The 15,027-nt window shown below is 40.9% G+C and overlaps 1 protein-coding gene across 1 annotated transcript in view; it reads right to left on the bottom strand.

The window, feature by feature from the left end:
• The window catches only part of LPAR3 (lysophosphatidic acid receptor 3), a gene marked incomplete at both ends in the record, with an annotated part of 55,771 nt that extends 41,426 nt beyond the window's left edge, over positions 1-14,345 (bottom strand). The window contains 2 exons of the mRNA XM_082662798.1: positions 4,633-5,389; positions 14,190-14,345. Of these exons, the coding sequence (XP_082518924.1) occupies positions 4,633-5,389; positions 14,190-14,345 (913 nt within the window). The remainder of the gene's footprint in view (positions 1-4,632; positions 5,390-14,189) is intronic.
• Positions 14,346-15,027: the final 682 nt, after the last annotated feature.

The raw sequence follows: 15,027 nt of genomic DNA, 5'->3' as shown, positions 1-15,027 counted from the left end.
CCTGTGCTCCGCAACGAGAGAGGCCACCGCAATGGGAGGCCTGCTCACCGCAGCGAAAAGTGGCCCCAGCTTGCTGCAACTGGAGAAAGCCTGCACGCAGCAACAAAGACCCAATGCAGCCAATAAACAAATTAATTAATTAAATTAAAAAATAAGCAACTTCTTTCACGTAAAAGGCCCATCACATATTATAACCCAGAAGTGAGCAGCATTCTGCCTCAGGGCTGCTGAAATGGGAACACAATGCTTAGATGCCTTTCCAGTCACACACAGATTTAAAATCCACCCCCCCATCATCACTACCACCCATCCAGCTCTGTATGCTTTTTGTGTTCAACCAAAATCCTAAAGCCAGAAAGAAACACAAAGGTCATCTGGTCTACCCCTCTCCTTCCAAAGAGCATGGCCAACTAAACTTTTCTGGCTCATAGCTGAGTTATTTCCCCTTGTACCTCAACATGCATCTGAGTCCACGGGGCCTTCCTTGTGTTACTGCACAAGCTTTACATGTCTCTGCCATCACACTTCTGATTATACTGTTTCTCCTACATAGAATTCTTTCCCTCCTGCCAATACAAATCCCACCCATCCTTCCAGATCACACCCCAAGCTCCCTAAGAAGCCTTCCCCAAACTCTACAGCCCCTAATTATCCATTCTTCCATCCATTCTCATTCTCTGAAATCAGATTAAGCTCACTGAATACATGCAGCCCTTTGCCTCTTAGATGCTATTTAACAGACAGTTGATGTATATTTATTGATTAACTTTCTAAGACTTAAAAGAAGTTACATATATAAGAATCTTTAATCTTAAATTAACCTTTCCTACAAAATATATATCAAGGAGCAAATAGAAAGGTTTAGCATTTTATCATGAAGATATTTAAATCAGGTAATCATTAATGAAATAAGTATTAAGCTATTAATTTCCATATACTCAGAACCAATGACTACAGTGATGGTAGGTCCTGCCAGTCCTGTTGATTTTTCTAATGCATATACTATCATATGAGAGACACCTGTATTAGGCAACCAAATTCTTACATGTACCAGATAGAGCAACTAAGGGGCTTCCTTCCTAAGGAGCACCATGAAAGATGCTCTCATGGAAGGGGACTCTGTGCTTTGATACACAGTCAATCCATGAACTCTGTGTTGGCTTTGGCTACTTACCGTCATGGTAGGATTACTGAATTTCATAACTTTGAAAGAATTTAAAGTTTACCTATTCAACCTCAGATGAGGAAATTTAACCAAGAAAAGGTGAGCTAATGTGCTTCAGATCACCCCTGTAGAAAATCCCAGAGGTGGGGCTAAAACCCAAATCTGTTATCTGAAGAAGTCAGGAGCTGGAAGCCTAAAAACCTCATACCACCTAGCTCTTCGGTTTCATTTCCCCCGTCCCCAAACTTCTTGTCTTCCACCGGATCCCTCTGTCTCACCACTGAGGAACTTCCCCAGGTCCTCCACACCAAACTGTCTTCCTGATGTTAACCAATTCCCCAATGTTGTTTCATCTTGATGCCCTGACTTCTCTTAACCCACTCGGCAATTTCACTGTTTCTTCTGGTTTTGCCTTTATCCAACACCACACCCGCCCAAACCACACAGCTGTTTTAAGCCCTTCCATACATTCCAGACAAAGTTACATATGACCCTGAAGCTGGTGACCGTGATGACCATCTCACAAAAAGTCCTACCTAGGATGACAGAAGGTTTTTTGCCATCTTGTGCTGTATATAATACAGAACATGCTGGAAAAAAGGTTTTCTCTTTAATTAGGCAGGTAGTTTCTCAAGATACATAGCTAAGCAAATGATTATGCTTGCAAGTTAAGCAGGGAAAGCAGCAGAGCTGCTGACACTACCAATAAATACCAAAAACATCAATAGCTCTAGCTCAAGTGTGGAAAAATGGATTCATGTGATTACTCTTTTTCTTACTGTTGTCTATGTTCTTGTCAAGACACTAGAACGAGAAAGAGGCGGTCAAAGCAGAAGACAGGACAAAGAGGAGGCCAGTACAATGTCCAAATAAAGCAAAACTAGCTACAGAGTGTGGTAATAAACATGTGGACTCCAAAGGCCAACTGGTCAGTCTTACTTCCACCATTAACAACAAATGACCTTGGGCATACTTGCTTAAACTCTCCACTCAGTTTCTTCATCTGGTAGGGGGATGACAGTAGCACCTATCTCACAGGGTTGCCATGGGAATTAAATAAGTTAATATCTGTAAAACACTTAGGACAATGTTTGACACATATTAAACCCTACATAAATATTTGTTAATGAAAATAAATCCTCAGTTTGAAATTATTTTAACTATCACACTATGTGTCTGCTGACCTCCAAATCTTATTAGCAGTTTCAGGACCTACAGATATCACGATGGCTCCCATACCACACCATATATACCCTGCATCCTCCGTTATGAATTGTTCCCCAAGAATTCATTTTATAGTTCCTTCACATTGGGAATTAAAAGGAATATACTCCTGGCTCTCTCTCAGTAATGGTCCCCATGGCTGCAGTCACCACACATGGTGAGAAAATGACCTCTCTAATGTAGAACACAAGGTCTGTGAAGCCACAGAAGTTCTTGTTTGCCCACATATCACAAATTCTACCTGTAACCCGGGACTGGAATTGGGGCACAACTGGCTACCTGCCACAGAGAAAACAAAATGAAGGGAAAATTCTTTGCCCCAAAAGTGTCTTCTTGGTCCAGGGCTCACAGTGGAGAGCAAAACCCCTCAGAGCTGTTTAAACTCTGTCTTAAAGACTCTCCTCCCTCCGTTTCTTCATTTCCTTCTCATCAGGCTCTTGGCTACACTAGTTTTGATCTTCTCAAGGTCACCAAACAACTACCACTCTGCTAAGGCTGCATCTGGCTCCACCTCTCAGGAGTATTAGCATTGCTGATACACCCTTTCCTTCTCACAGCTTCCAGGCCACCGTATTCTCCTGGGTTTTCAGGCTTCTCCTTTTCCTGGGCTCTCGTGACATTGCTTCCCGCCTTCCCACCCTCCCTACGTTGGAGTACCCCAGGACTTGTTCCTCGGTCCTCTTCTCTCTTCCATCCACACTCACCTCCATGGTGGGCTCGTCCAGTCTTGTGGTTTAAAATATCATTTTTTTTCCCCAAACGACTCTCAAATAGAGATCTCCAGCCCAGACCTAAATCCTCAACTCTTGATTCAATAGGATCAATTCAATAGGAGAAATTCAATTCACTGTCTAATAAAATCCTAAACTTAGCTAGTCCAAAGCCAGACTCCCAACCTTCCCTCCAAATCTCCTCTTCCGTCTTCCGCATCTCCACAAATGACGTGCTCCACCCTCCCCTCCTCCTCCCGCCTTTCTTCATACCTTACTGCTCAGCAAATCCTATTGACTCTACCATGTAAAAAAATTTCAGGGGCTTCCCTGGTAGCGCAGTGGTTGAGAGTCCGCCTGCCGATGCAGGGGACGCGGATTGGTGCCCCGGTCCGGGAAGATCCCACATGCCGCGGAGCACCTGGGCCCGTGAGCCATGGTTGCTGAGCCTGCGCATCCGGAGCCTGTGCTCCGCAACGGGGCCCGCGTACCGCAAAAAAAAATTCAGAATGCAACCTTGTTGCATCACCTCTAGACTGCCCTCTGGTCCTAGTCATTTCCATCTCTCTTGAGTACTGAAATACCCTCTTAAGCAGTTCTCTGTTTTTACCTTTGCCCCACTACAGTACTTCCTCAAAACAGCAGCCAGAGAGATGCCATTAAAATTCAAGTCATGGGAAGCAGCCGCATAGCACAAGGTCAGCTCAGTGCTTTGTGACCACCTAGAGGGGTGGGATAAGGAGGGTGGGAGGGAGGGAGACGCAAGAGGGAAGAGATATGGGGATATATGTATACGTATAGCTAATTCACTTTGTTATAAAGCAGAAACTAACACACCATTGTAAAGCAATTATACTCCAGTAAAGATGTTAAAAAAAAAAAATTCAAGTCAGATCACGTCACTCCCTCGTTCAAAACCTTCCAATGGCTTCTCCTCCTCTCCCTCAGAAAAGCAAAGGCTTTGTGATTAACTGTGCAGCCTGACTGAATCTGAGTCACTCCACCTATACCACCTCAACTCTCTGACCTCATCACCTCCCACCCTCCCTCCACTCCACTCCAGCCACACTGGCCCCCTTGCTGTTCAGCCTCCTACGCTCACTGAATCTCCTGCCTGGAACACCCTTCCCCCCACACCCACATGGTTCACTCCCTCATCACTTTCCCATCTCGGCTAAAACGTCACCTTCTAGATGAAGCTGTCCCTCACAACACTTTTTAAAATTGCAAACTATACCAGCTTAGTGCACGCTTTATCTCTCTTCCCTGCTTTATTTTTCCCCATTAGACCACTCAACATCTTATTTTACAAATTTTATAATAAAATATACTATAAAATTATTTTGCTTGTCCCCATTAGAATACTTATATTGTCTTCCCCTATTAGAGTATAAGCTCCAGACAGGTGAGGGTTTAGGTCTGTTCATGTTCACTGCTGCATTCCTACTACCTAGTAAGTTCCTTGTATACGGCAGGTGCTCAACAAATATTTGCTGAATGAAGGGGAATAATGGCTGACTTGGTTCCTCTTACCTAAGACAGTCATCACCGTCTTCATTAGCTTCATGGGTGTCCTCCGGTGGCTGATGGACCCACTTGTGTGCGGAGATAAGACGTTGGTTTTCCTCTTTACGTACATGTAGATCCGCAGGTACACCACGACCATAATGAAGAAGGCCATGAGGTTGGACACACTCCAGAAAATGAGGTAACTCCTGCTATAAATGGGGGCCAGGGAAGAGCAGGCAGAGATGTCACAGAGGCAATTCCAGCCCAGTGTGGGGACAGCCCCCATAAAGATGGCAATGGCCCAGACGAACAAGATGAGCAGCGTCACTCTCTTTTTGGTCAGGTTGCTGTGGACTCGCATCCTCATGATTGACATGTGCCTCTCCACGGCAATAACCAACAAATTGGTCAGGGAGGCTGTTAAGCTAGTGTCCAGAAGCCCCTGGCGGAGAAACCAGCGGTTGACAGTCAGAGTTTTTGAAACTGGGCCAGTGTTAAACATCAGGTATACATAGGCAATTCCAGCAAAGAAATCTGCAGCGGCGAGGTTAGCCAACAGGTAGTAGAAGGGGAAATGAAACTTCCTGTTTTTGATTACTGCTGCGATGACCAGAGAATTAGAAAAAAAGATAAACAGGCAGAAAAATGTTCCAACACACAAAACAATTACAAGCTTCGTTCCTGTCCACTCATCGGCAGTGTCAGTGTTGCTCCTATTATAAAAAAAGTCCATCTGCTTATCATAGTAGCACTCATTCATTGTGGAGAAGAACTGAACATCCTAGAAAGAAATTTAAAGAAGAAACAAATATCACTCTTTGGAAAAGTCAATCACTAAATCACCAAGTGCCATTGCTAAGCCCCTTGTTCTAGTCAACCCCTGTTCATCCTTCAAATCTCAGTGTAAATGTCCTTTGCTCCAGGACCCTGGCCCCCGACCACCTATCACAGCATTTATCTCATATCAGTCATCGTTGTCTGTTTCCCAGGTTAGGTGCAAACGCAGTGAGGGAGGGTCTGTGTCTATTTTGTTCACCATGATAACCCCAGGACCCATCTGCCCTGGCTGCCTCAAGACAGGTATTTGCTGAATGGCTGGCTGGCTGGTTGGCTGAATGAATGAATGGTCATGGAGGCAGGAATAGGTCAAATATTCTGAGCCTTGCAATAATCCCCCCCGCACTGGTAACGATTATAGCATAGCACGTTAAGGCTTCTCCTGGTGGTTTCCAGCTCATTTCTTACTTATAGGTTCTGTTCATTAATCAAGGGCAGGTTGGTAATGCCAGGCACATTCTTGCCCAGATAACAGGTGTTGAGTTACTCTTCACATGACCAAATGGCTTCCCCAAGAGATTAATTTTCTACCACTTCTGATTCCAATCCTGATCTCCTTTTGCCATCTTTTAGTTTCAAACTACAATGACAACACTTGTTAAGCATGTGGTGCAGGGCTGGCGACTTTGGCCTCAATCCTCCTTCCTTACCTTTTTGTTCACTTCTTTCTTATTCTCCTAATCCAAATTGTACCAGTGTGAGTTTGCATATTGGATTTTCCACCTCAATCACTTCAAGTCAGTTTCCTTCCCTGGGCTCTCTTCAACACTGATGGTAGTAGAAGGCCAGGCCTCCATGGGTAAGACTAGGATCTGGAGTCCAAGGGTGTGAGAACACTCCTGCCAAGGAGGGGAAAGTCCTCCAGACATATGTCTGAAAGTAGACCCCAAAATGGGGTATCAAACAGACAGGCAAGACACTAATCTCAGGACAAGATCTCTTGCAGCCCAAAAGTGAGGGATTCTGGCCAAGGAGGGGCTGGGCAAGGACTCAAACAATGCCCATCCATCTATGCTTATTAGGGAGACCAGGTGTTCTGCCTCACAGTAGTCTGGCTATAGCCATGAAGTGTCCAATCAATGGAGACTGGGGTTGAAGGCCAGAAAATCTAGCTTCAGGAGAGAATGACCACGGGCTCTCTCTCAAGAAACAAGGCTACAACTTTTTTGCTGGAAAGCTGGAGATCCAGAAGGCCCAGGCACTGAGCAGTCCACTGGTGGGAATGAAGTGGCTCTAACAGTAAACGCTTACTAGAAATCCCCAGCTCTTAAGGCTCTTATAAATTCTACAGTCCAATACCACATCCAGAATCAGGATAAGTGGATCAAATATCAGCTTGAAGTAGTACAAAATAGAAATTTATCATAGACAGTCTTCTTTTTATATATTCATATTTTAGTGGTATTATGATATTTTTAATGAATTAGATATATGCATCCCTGCTGTAAATAATGAAAGGCAAAATATCATTTTATATGCTTAAAATAAACAAAATGGGAGTGGTCTCAAGAGACAAATGGTTCTAGTGCCTTTCAATTACAAGGAAGGGGGATTCAATTTTAATAAGGACAAAACAAAGATACAGCAGGGCAATATATCTACACTACATCTTGATAATTTTCCCAAATTAAAACTATAGATCTACATGATAATTTTAATAGCTTCATAATATTCCAGTATGAACATACCACACTTTACTTAACTAATCCCTAACTGTTGCATATTTAGCTTGTTTCCAATATTTCACTTTTACAAGCAAGGCTACATTCTTATGCATTAATCTTTACACATTTGGCCAATTATTTCCTTAGGATTAATCCATGGATTAATCCTAAGTTGATGAAGTAAAGAATATAATTTTTTTTAATTATTCTTTACTTTTTTTAAAGTAAAGAATATAAATTTATTTAAAGATTTCTGATACATGTTGTTGAACTGCCCTTGAGACAGATCATATTTCTAATCCCACCAGCACATATAAGAGTTGAATAGCAGATACTAATCTAGTGAAATTCAATTTTAATATCCAAGGAGAAAATGTAGCTTTCAACAGTATTGAAAGTACACAGAAATTCAAGACAAAAAAATCCGAAAACCACATAAGAAATTTTAATGATTATGTGTCTTCTCATGTGTGCAATTTTTTTTTTAATAAATTTATTTATTTTTGGCTGCACTGGGTCTTCGTTGCTGCGCACGGGCTTTCTCTGGTTGCAGCGAGTGGGGGCTACTCTTTGTTGCGGTGTGTGGTCTTCTCACTGCAGTGGCTTCTCTTGTTGCGGAGCATGGGCTCTAGGTTTGCAGGTTTCAGTAGTTGCAGCACGTAGGCTCAGTAATTGTGGCTCATCGGCTCTAGAGCACAGGCTCAGTAGCTGTGGCACACAGGCTTAGTTGCTCTGCGGCATGTGGGATCTTCCCGGACCAGGGCTCGAACCCATGTCCCCTGCACTGGTAGGTGGATTCTTAACCACTGCGCCACCAGGGAAGTCCCTATGTATGCAATTATTATGTGTCCTATCACAAATGAAAAATCCTTTTTATTTTGCTATATGTTTTAGACAGCTAAGAGAAGCACATTTCTAATTTTAAAATTATATTATTCTTGATTAACTCATCAGTTTAATCAAGATTAAATTGTCAGACAGATGTAGGAATTAACATACTACCAAAAAACTTTAAATTTTCCTAACTTCCTTTTTTTTTTAGACATCTTTATTGGAGTATAATTGCTTTAAAATGGTGTGTTAGTTTCTGCTTTATAACAAAGTGAATCTCCATATCTCTTCCCTCTTGTGTCTCCCTCCCTGCCACTCTCCCTATCCCACCCCTCTAGGTGGTCACAAAGCATCGAGCTGATCTTCCTGTGCTATGCAGCTGCTTCTCACTAGCTATCAGTTTTACATTTGGTAGTGTATATATGCCGATGCCACTCTCTCACTTTGTTCCAGCTTACCCTTCCCCCTCCCCGTGTCCTCAAGTCTATTCTCTAGTAGGTCTGTATCTTTATTCCCGTCCTGCCCCTAGGTTCTTCATGACCTTTTTCTTTTTTTAGATTCCATATATATGTGTTAGCATACGGTATTTGTTTTTCTCTTTCTGACTTACTTCACTCTGTATGACAGACTCTAGGTCCATCCACCTCACTACAAATAACTCAATTTTGTTCCTTTTCATGACTGAGTAATATTCCATTGTATATATGTGCCACATCTTCTTTATCCATTCATCTGTTGATGGACACTTAGGTTGCTTCCATGTCCTGGCTATTGTAAATAGAGCTGCAGTGAACATTTTGGTACATGACTCTTTTTGAATTATGGTTTTCTCAGTGTATATGCCCAGTAGTGGGATTGCTGGGTCATATGGTAGTTCTATTTTTAGTTTTCTAAGGAACCTCCATACTGTTCTCCATAGTGGCTGTATCAATTTACATTCCCACCAGCAGTGCAAGAGTGTTCCCTTTTCTCCACACCCTCTCCAGCATTTATTGTTTCTAGATTTTTTGATGATGGCCATTCTGACTGGTGTGAGATGACATCTCATTGTAGTTTTGATTTGCATTTCTCTAATGATTAGTGATGTTGAGCATCCTTTCATGTGTTTGTTGGCAGTCTGTATATCTTCTTTGAAGAAATGTCAACTTAGGTCTTCTGCGCATTTTTGTATTGGGTTGTTTGTTTGATATTGAGCTGCATGAGCTGCTTGTAAATTTTGGAGATTAATCCTTTGTCAGTTGCTTCATTTGCAAATATTTTCTCCCATTCTGAGGGTTGTCTTTTCGTCTTCTTTATGGATCCTAATTTCCTTTTAAAGGGGTCTTAACATTTATTTTGGTTCATAAATTTGGTTGAATTTGTAATCAGATGATGCCCTAAAACCTCAATGATTCTACTTCAAAGATCTTCAAGTTCAAAACGTAGTAAGGTAGATAGCTAGTGGGAAGCAGCCACATGGCACAGGGATATTGGCTCGGTGCTTAGTGACAGCCTGGAGGGGTGGGATAGGGAGGGTGGGAGGGAGGGAGATGCAAGAGGGAAGACATATGGGAACATATGTTTATGTATGACTGATTCACTTTGTTATAAAGCAGAAACTAACACACCATTGTAAAGCAATTATACCCCAATAAAGATGTTAAAAAAAAAAAATCTTCAAGTTCAACTTTCCCCCATCAAAACCAAAATGGCATGTTCTTCGACACATTTTAGCAAAATTCGTCCTGGGAATGAGAAGCAGTTTTGTCTTCCAAAGTTGAAAACCACAGGAAAACCATGATTAACCAGAACTCCCACCACACAGTTCCCTACCTCCAAGCCTCAAATTCTACTTTTGGGAGGAACAGACAATGAGAATATTAAAAGTTCATATAGGGAATTGATGAAAAAGATTCCACGGGATGGCATATTATACAGCCATTGAAAACCATGTTTACTATGAAGTTGTAGTGATATGAGGAAAAGCATATTCCATTATTTTAATTATAAATATATACGTATGTATACATATACAGATATTTAGGTATACATACATATATAACATACATATAAACACAGACAAATGTGCTTGTGTTTGTATGTCTTAACGATTTTTAAAAGATATAAAAAGAAAATAAGGAAAAAAACTCAAAGTGTAAATAGTTAATTAAGAATGGTAGAATTGTGGGTCATTTTTTAAAAATTCTTTCCAGTTTTTTCTATGTTCCACATTTTCTGTAATAAATAAATAAATAGACTTTTAAATGCTAGTCTACAAATTCTGTCTTAGGAGCACACATTCTACTTCATCTACCTTTCTTTGACAACTACAACAATGAAAAATCAAAATTAATGCTCAAAGGAAAAGCCTCAAGGATTCACTTATGTTCGTTATTACTACTCTTACCAGCACAGCGCACTTTAGCATTTTCCAGTGTTAATGAAAATAAAATGGTTTTCTACTTAAAACTTCATGTAACCACAAAACCTTATATGCTGACAACTGATCAAATCAAGACGTCACTTTCCCCAACTCTCTTATAAAACATTTCCTAACACAATTGCTCCAGAGCCCCAAATATGAATAACTAGAAGTTTCTGAATTAGTACTTTTGATTTTTTCTCTCTGCCATATGCTATCAAGCTTGTTGACAGTCCCCAGTACATATTAACTACAGATCACCATATTCTCTTAGCTGGAAATTACCAAAAACTTTAGTGAGCTTATAACAAATTATCAACATAGTTCCTCGACCTCTCTCAAACCTTAAAGTATGATTCTATTATCTAAGCCTAAACATCCCCTCCACAGAGATACCCCTCTCTGACCAATCGAAAGTAACCCCCAGGTCTCGCTATCAGAGAGCTTCATTTTCTCTACCAGTTGTGACGTATTTTTTTGTGTGTGTGTTTGCCTTTATTATTCACCCCCCACTGCTAGACCATTTCGCTCCAGGAGAGCAGGGACCTTGCCTTTTATGCTCATGTCTATAGCATCAGCATGTGTGGAAGGAAAAAAATGAATCTGCACCCGACACTATCTCTTCCCCCACTAAAATGAAGAGGTTCAGTTAAATGTCTTTGATAACGTACACATCACCCATTAAATATGCGAATTAGAGAACTTCACTAATTAACTATGTGTTCTTGGGTTAGTTACTTAATATCTTGACTTCATTATTACTATTTTTAATTGCTAATATTTGAGTGATTACTTTGTGCCTGGTGTTGGACTAAGCATTTTATGTACGTCATCTCATTTAATCCTCCCCACAGTGATGTAGATACTACTAGCATATCCATTTTGCAGGTGAGGAAACTGAAGCAACCTTGCCTAAGGTTGCACAACTAGTAAGTAGAAGATCCTGGCTTCTCTTCAGGCAGCTCTGCTCCCAGGCTTGTGTGCTTCTCTACAACACTACATTTTCTCTCTACAGACAAATGAAACACCAGACAGAACAAGAACTATAGTCATACTTAACAATAACCATGGGATTACCAAAATAGACGGATCCCATCAAATCACGTACAAAGACTGTCATGCACTATAAAAAAAGTTGGGCATTCTAAATACACTTCGGGTTTTTTTATTTTGTTTTAAAAGCCCTGAGAAGTACAGAAAAGGCATTTTTTTCTGAAAATATGTTTTCAAATTTTACTGTAAGCAGGGCACACAATACAATTTCAAGACTTAACGTTGCTAAACTTTAATTCTGCCAAATCGCAAGCTGTTTTCTTTTTTCTTTTTCTTTTTTTATACTTAAGGTTTAGAGGGTTTGAATAGTTCTGACCCAGAAACAAAAGATGTTAAACTTTGGAGGTATTACCACAACTTCAAACTTCAGTAATTTAAGACTTCATAAAATGATGGTTTAGAAAGTCTATATGTGGAATCCAAATGAAAACTTCAGGAGCAAAGCTTTCATTTAGACTCTCCCAAACTTGATTCTCTGAAAAACTGTCCAGCCAGCCCATAATGTGGAAACAATTATGAAAATTAAGACATGTGCAGACCACTCAAGCAGCTTATTTCGAGCTACATCTTACGAGACAAGTTACTGCTGGCCTTTTAGTTGACTTTCAATAACACTTTCTTTTTCCCCTTAGGACGAAACAGGGTGCATCGAAACAAGATCATTTGGTGCTGTGCACATTTTCTTTTCCTGTGGTCTACAAATGTAGAACTATCCTCCCCTCTCTGGAAACTCCAGCCAGATGGGAGTTGGAGATTAGGTTAGTTGGTAGGCTAACGACCAGAAGAGACCACTCCTTCTAAGCAATCACGTTTGCTCACTGAATTCTTTTAATAATTCACGTTAACGGAAAAATTAGGATCGCATGGGAGATGTAAGTCCACATATGATCCTCGAGGTTCATTCTAGCCATTAGTTTCAAGGCCCTTAAACTGCTCCTCCTGCCAGGAGCCTCTTCCCCCAGATACCTTCAGGGCTCACTTTGCCACCTCATTCCAGCCCAAAGGTCACTTCACCAGAGATTCTCTTCCCTGCCCCTTTGTAAAAAAAGCACCTCACCCAAACCCCTGCCCTCAGGCACTAGCGCCCTTTCCTCTGCTTTATTCTTCTCTACAGCATTTCTCACTACCTGACACCATCTGCTTGGGGTTATGGTCTGTCCCCACCGTGTGCTTAGGAAGTCAGGGCCTTTGTGCTGTTGTAGCACATCCACAGCACATGGAACAATGCCCAGCACACAGTAGGCACTCAGTAAATACTAGTTAAATGTAGAATTAAATTAAGTAGCCTTGGGCACACGTGCCCCCTACCCAAACTGAGCATTCTTACTTTCTTCTACTGCTGCATACTCTCTAATTTGGGTCTCAGAACTCTTTCATTTTCTTCTGTAGACTTGGATCCAAGCCCTGCTGGCTGAGAAGTGTGAGGAGTGGTGTTTGCCACCCTTGAACAGGGGCTTTACCAGAGCAGACAAGACAGGGTGGTCTGAAGGGCGGCCCCACCGTACAGACCCCCAACCCCCTGTCTGTATGGACATCAGAAATTATGACTTCTCTTTGAACATAACTTCCAAAGAAAGGGAGACCCAATGGTCAAGGTAGAACAATTTGAGCAACAAAATAAATAAAGTAGGATTGGACTATATAACCCAATGTATTTTTAAAAATCTATTAGTCCATATTGTTGGAAGTAAATGACTGAAAAAAATAATAAATGAAAAAGAAGAGACATATCTCCCATACAGAAAAATTCCAAATAAATTATGTAGATATTCCACTCTAAAGGAGGGGAACATATCTCCCACTCCATAAGTGTGGACTGTGCATGGTGACTGCCTCCCAAAGAGGAGAGTATGAAAGGGGGCGGGGCTCACTTTTCAGTGGAGAAACTTGACAAACATGACTTCGGCCAGGTGATCAAGGTCAACATCAACAGTGATAAGTCATGTTGCTAGTCTGTAACCTTGATAAAATATGTTAAGAATGGCACTTTACTCTGTAATCTTCCTTCCCAAAACCCATAACCCCAGCCTAATCTGAGAAAAACCTCAGACACATCCCAGTTGGGAGACATTCTCAAAAACCATCAAGGTCATCGAAAACAAAGAAAATCTGAGAAACTGTCACAGCTAAGAGGAACCTAAGGAGACATAACATCTGAATATAATGTGTATCTCAGATCCTGGAACAGAGAAGGAACATTATGTAGAAAGTAAGAAAATCTGAATAAAGTGGGACTTTAGTTAATAGTGATGAATCTATATCACTTCATTAGCTGTAACAAATGTACCATATTACTGCAAGATGTTAATAATAGGAGGGGAAACCATGTGTAGGAGTGGGAGCATAACATGGGAACTCTCTATTCTATCTGCTCAATTTTTCTGTAAATATAAAACGGTCTTATAAATAAATAAATATTAAAAATAGATTTTAAAAAGAGAGAGGGGAGAGGATGTTATCAATTCTACTATACCACAGTAATTTCAAAATAAATAAAGCCTGCAGGTTTCATAAGCAGTTATTTTACTCTTTGCTGTGGTAAAATAACACAAAGGAGTAGCCACCTATTGGAGATTCAACTTAAACAGATATTATCTATGACAGGGTATTGAGATCCTCGATATTCTTGGGTAAAGCTAATACGTTTACTTTAGGGGTACCTGTTAAGTGTAGGGCTTTTACAGGTCTGCTACCCTATCTTAATACACTAGACCATTTCTCTTAAGAAAGCTGAACTCAACTTTGTTAAAGTTTCATCACTCTGTTTCTTAAGAACGAATAGTAAACTCACGCACATAAAATTGTTCTGATTGTGACCCCCTGCTCGCCACACAGCAACAAGGTCCCACGGCACACCGAGTGCTTCTACTGGTAGTAAAGTTCCCAAGACAGCAGCCACAGAGGAGAAGCAGGCACACACCCAGTGCGCTTGGGAAATGAGAAACTTCCATGCCTCAAGTCATCTTCAGCTCAATGACACACAGGGGCAAATGCAGTCAGAGCTCAGCAGGATAAACAGGTTATTGTGCCAGGGCACGTTTCTGAGTCCTGTAGGTAGGGAGGACAGCCTGTTGCATGTCAGCTGTTTCAACCACTGCTTTCTCTCTCTCCATTGAGTGGGTGGATTTACAAGAGGCCATGGTATATACAAACAGCTGCTACCCTAGGACTTGTTTAATAAACAACTATAATCAAATGTATTGTTCCTCAGATGCCACTGATGACTGAAGACCTCTTAAACCTCTTGGTTAAACAGGAAGGCAAACTTGAAAACATACAGAACTAAACCAAATAAACGAGGTGAGACAGCGATTTTATACGATCAGCAAACTCCCTGACTCAGCTTATCCAAATGTAATGTAAATCTTTAACTGTGTTTACTTTACCAATTGTATATGATTTTAATCTCATCTAATTCATTAGGCTGGAAAGATGACAGACACATTTTGTCCTTTGACCCTCTTAAAAGTAAAGACACTAATCAAAATGCTTAAAATGAATAATATTTATATATAATATAACCCCATATGTTCTATTATATACCAAATGATCCTTAGATCATCATGTAATCACATGTTTGAAGGAGGAGAGAATGCCAAAATTTAAAGTGCGGACATTCATCTCTGAAAGAGG

Source organism: Grampus griseus (genome assembly GCF_964374135.1).
Source record: "Grampus griseus genome assembly, chromosome: 1".
NCBI lineage: Eukaryota > Metazoa > Chordata > Mammalia > Artiodactyla > Delphinidae > Grampus > Grampus griseus.
Note: the sequence above shows the minus strand (reverse complement) of the source record. Positions and strands in the feature narration are given on the sequence as shown.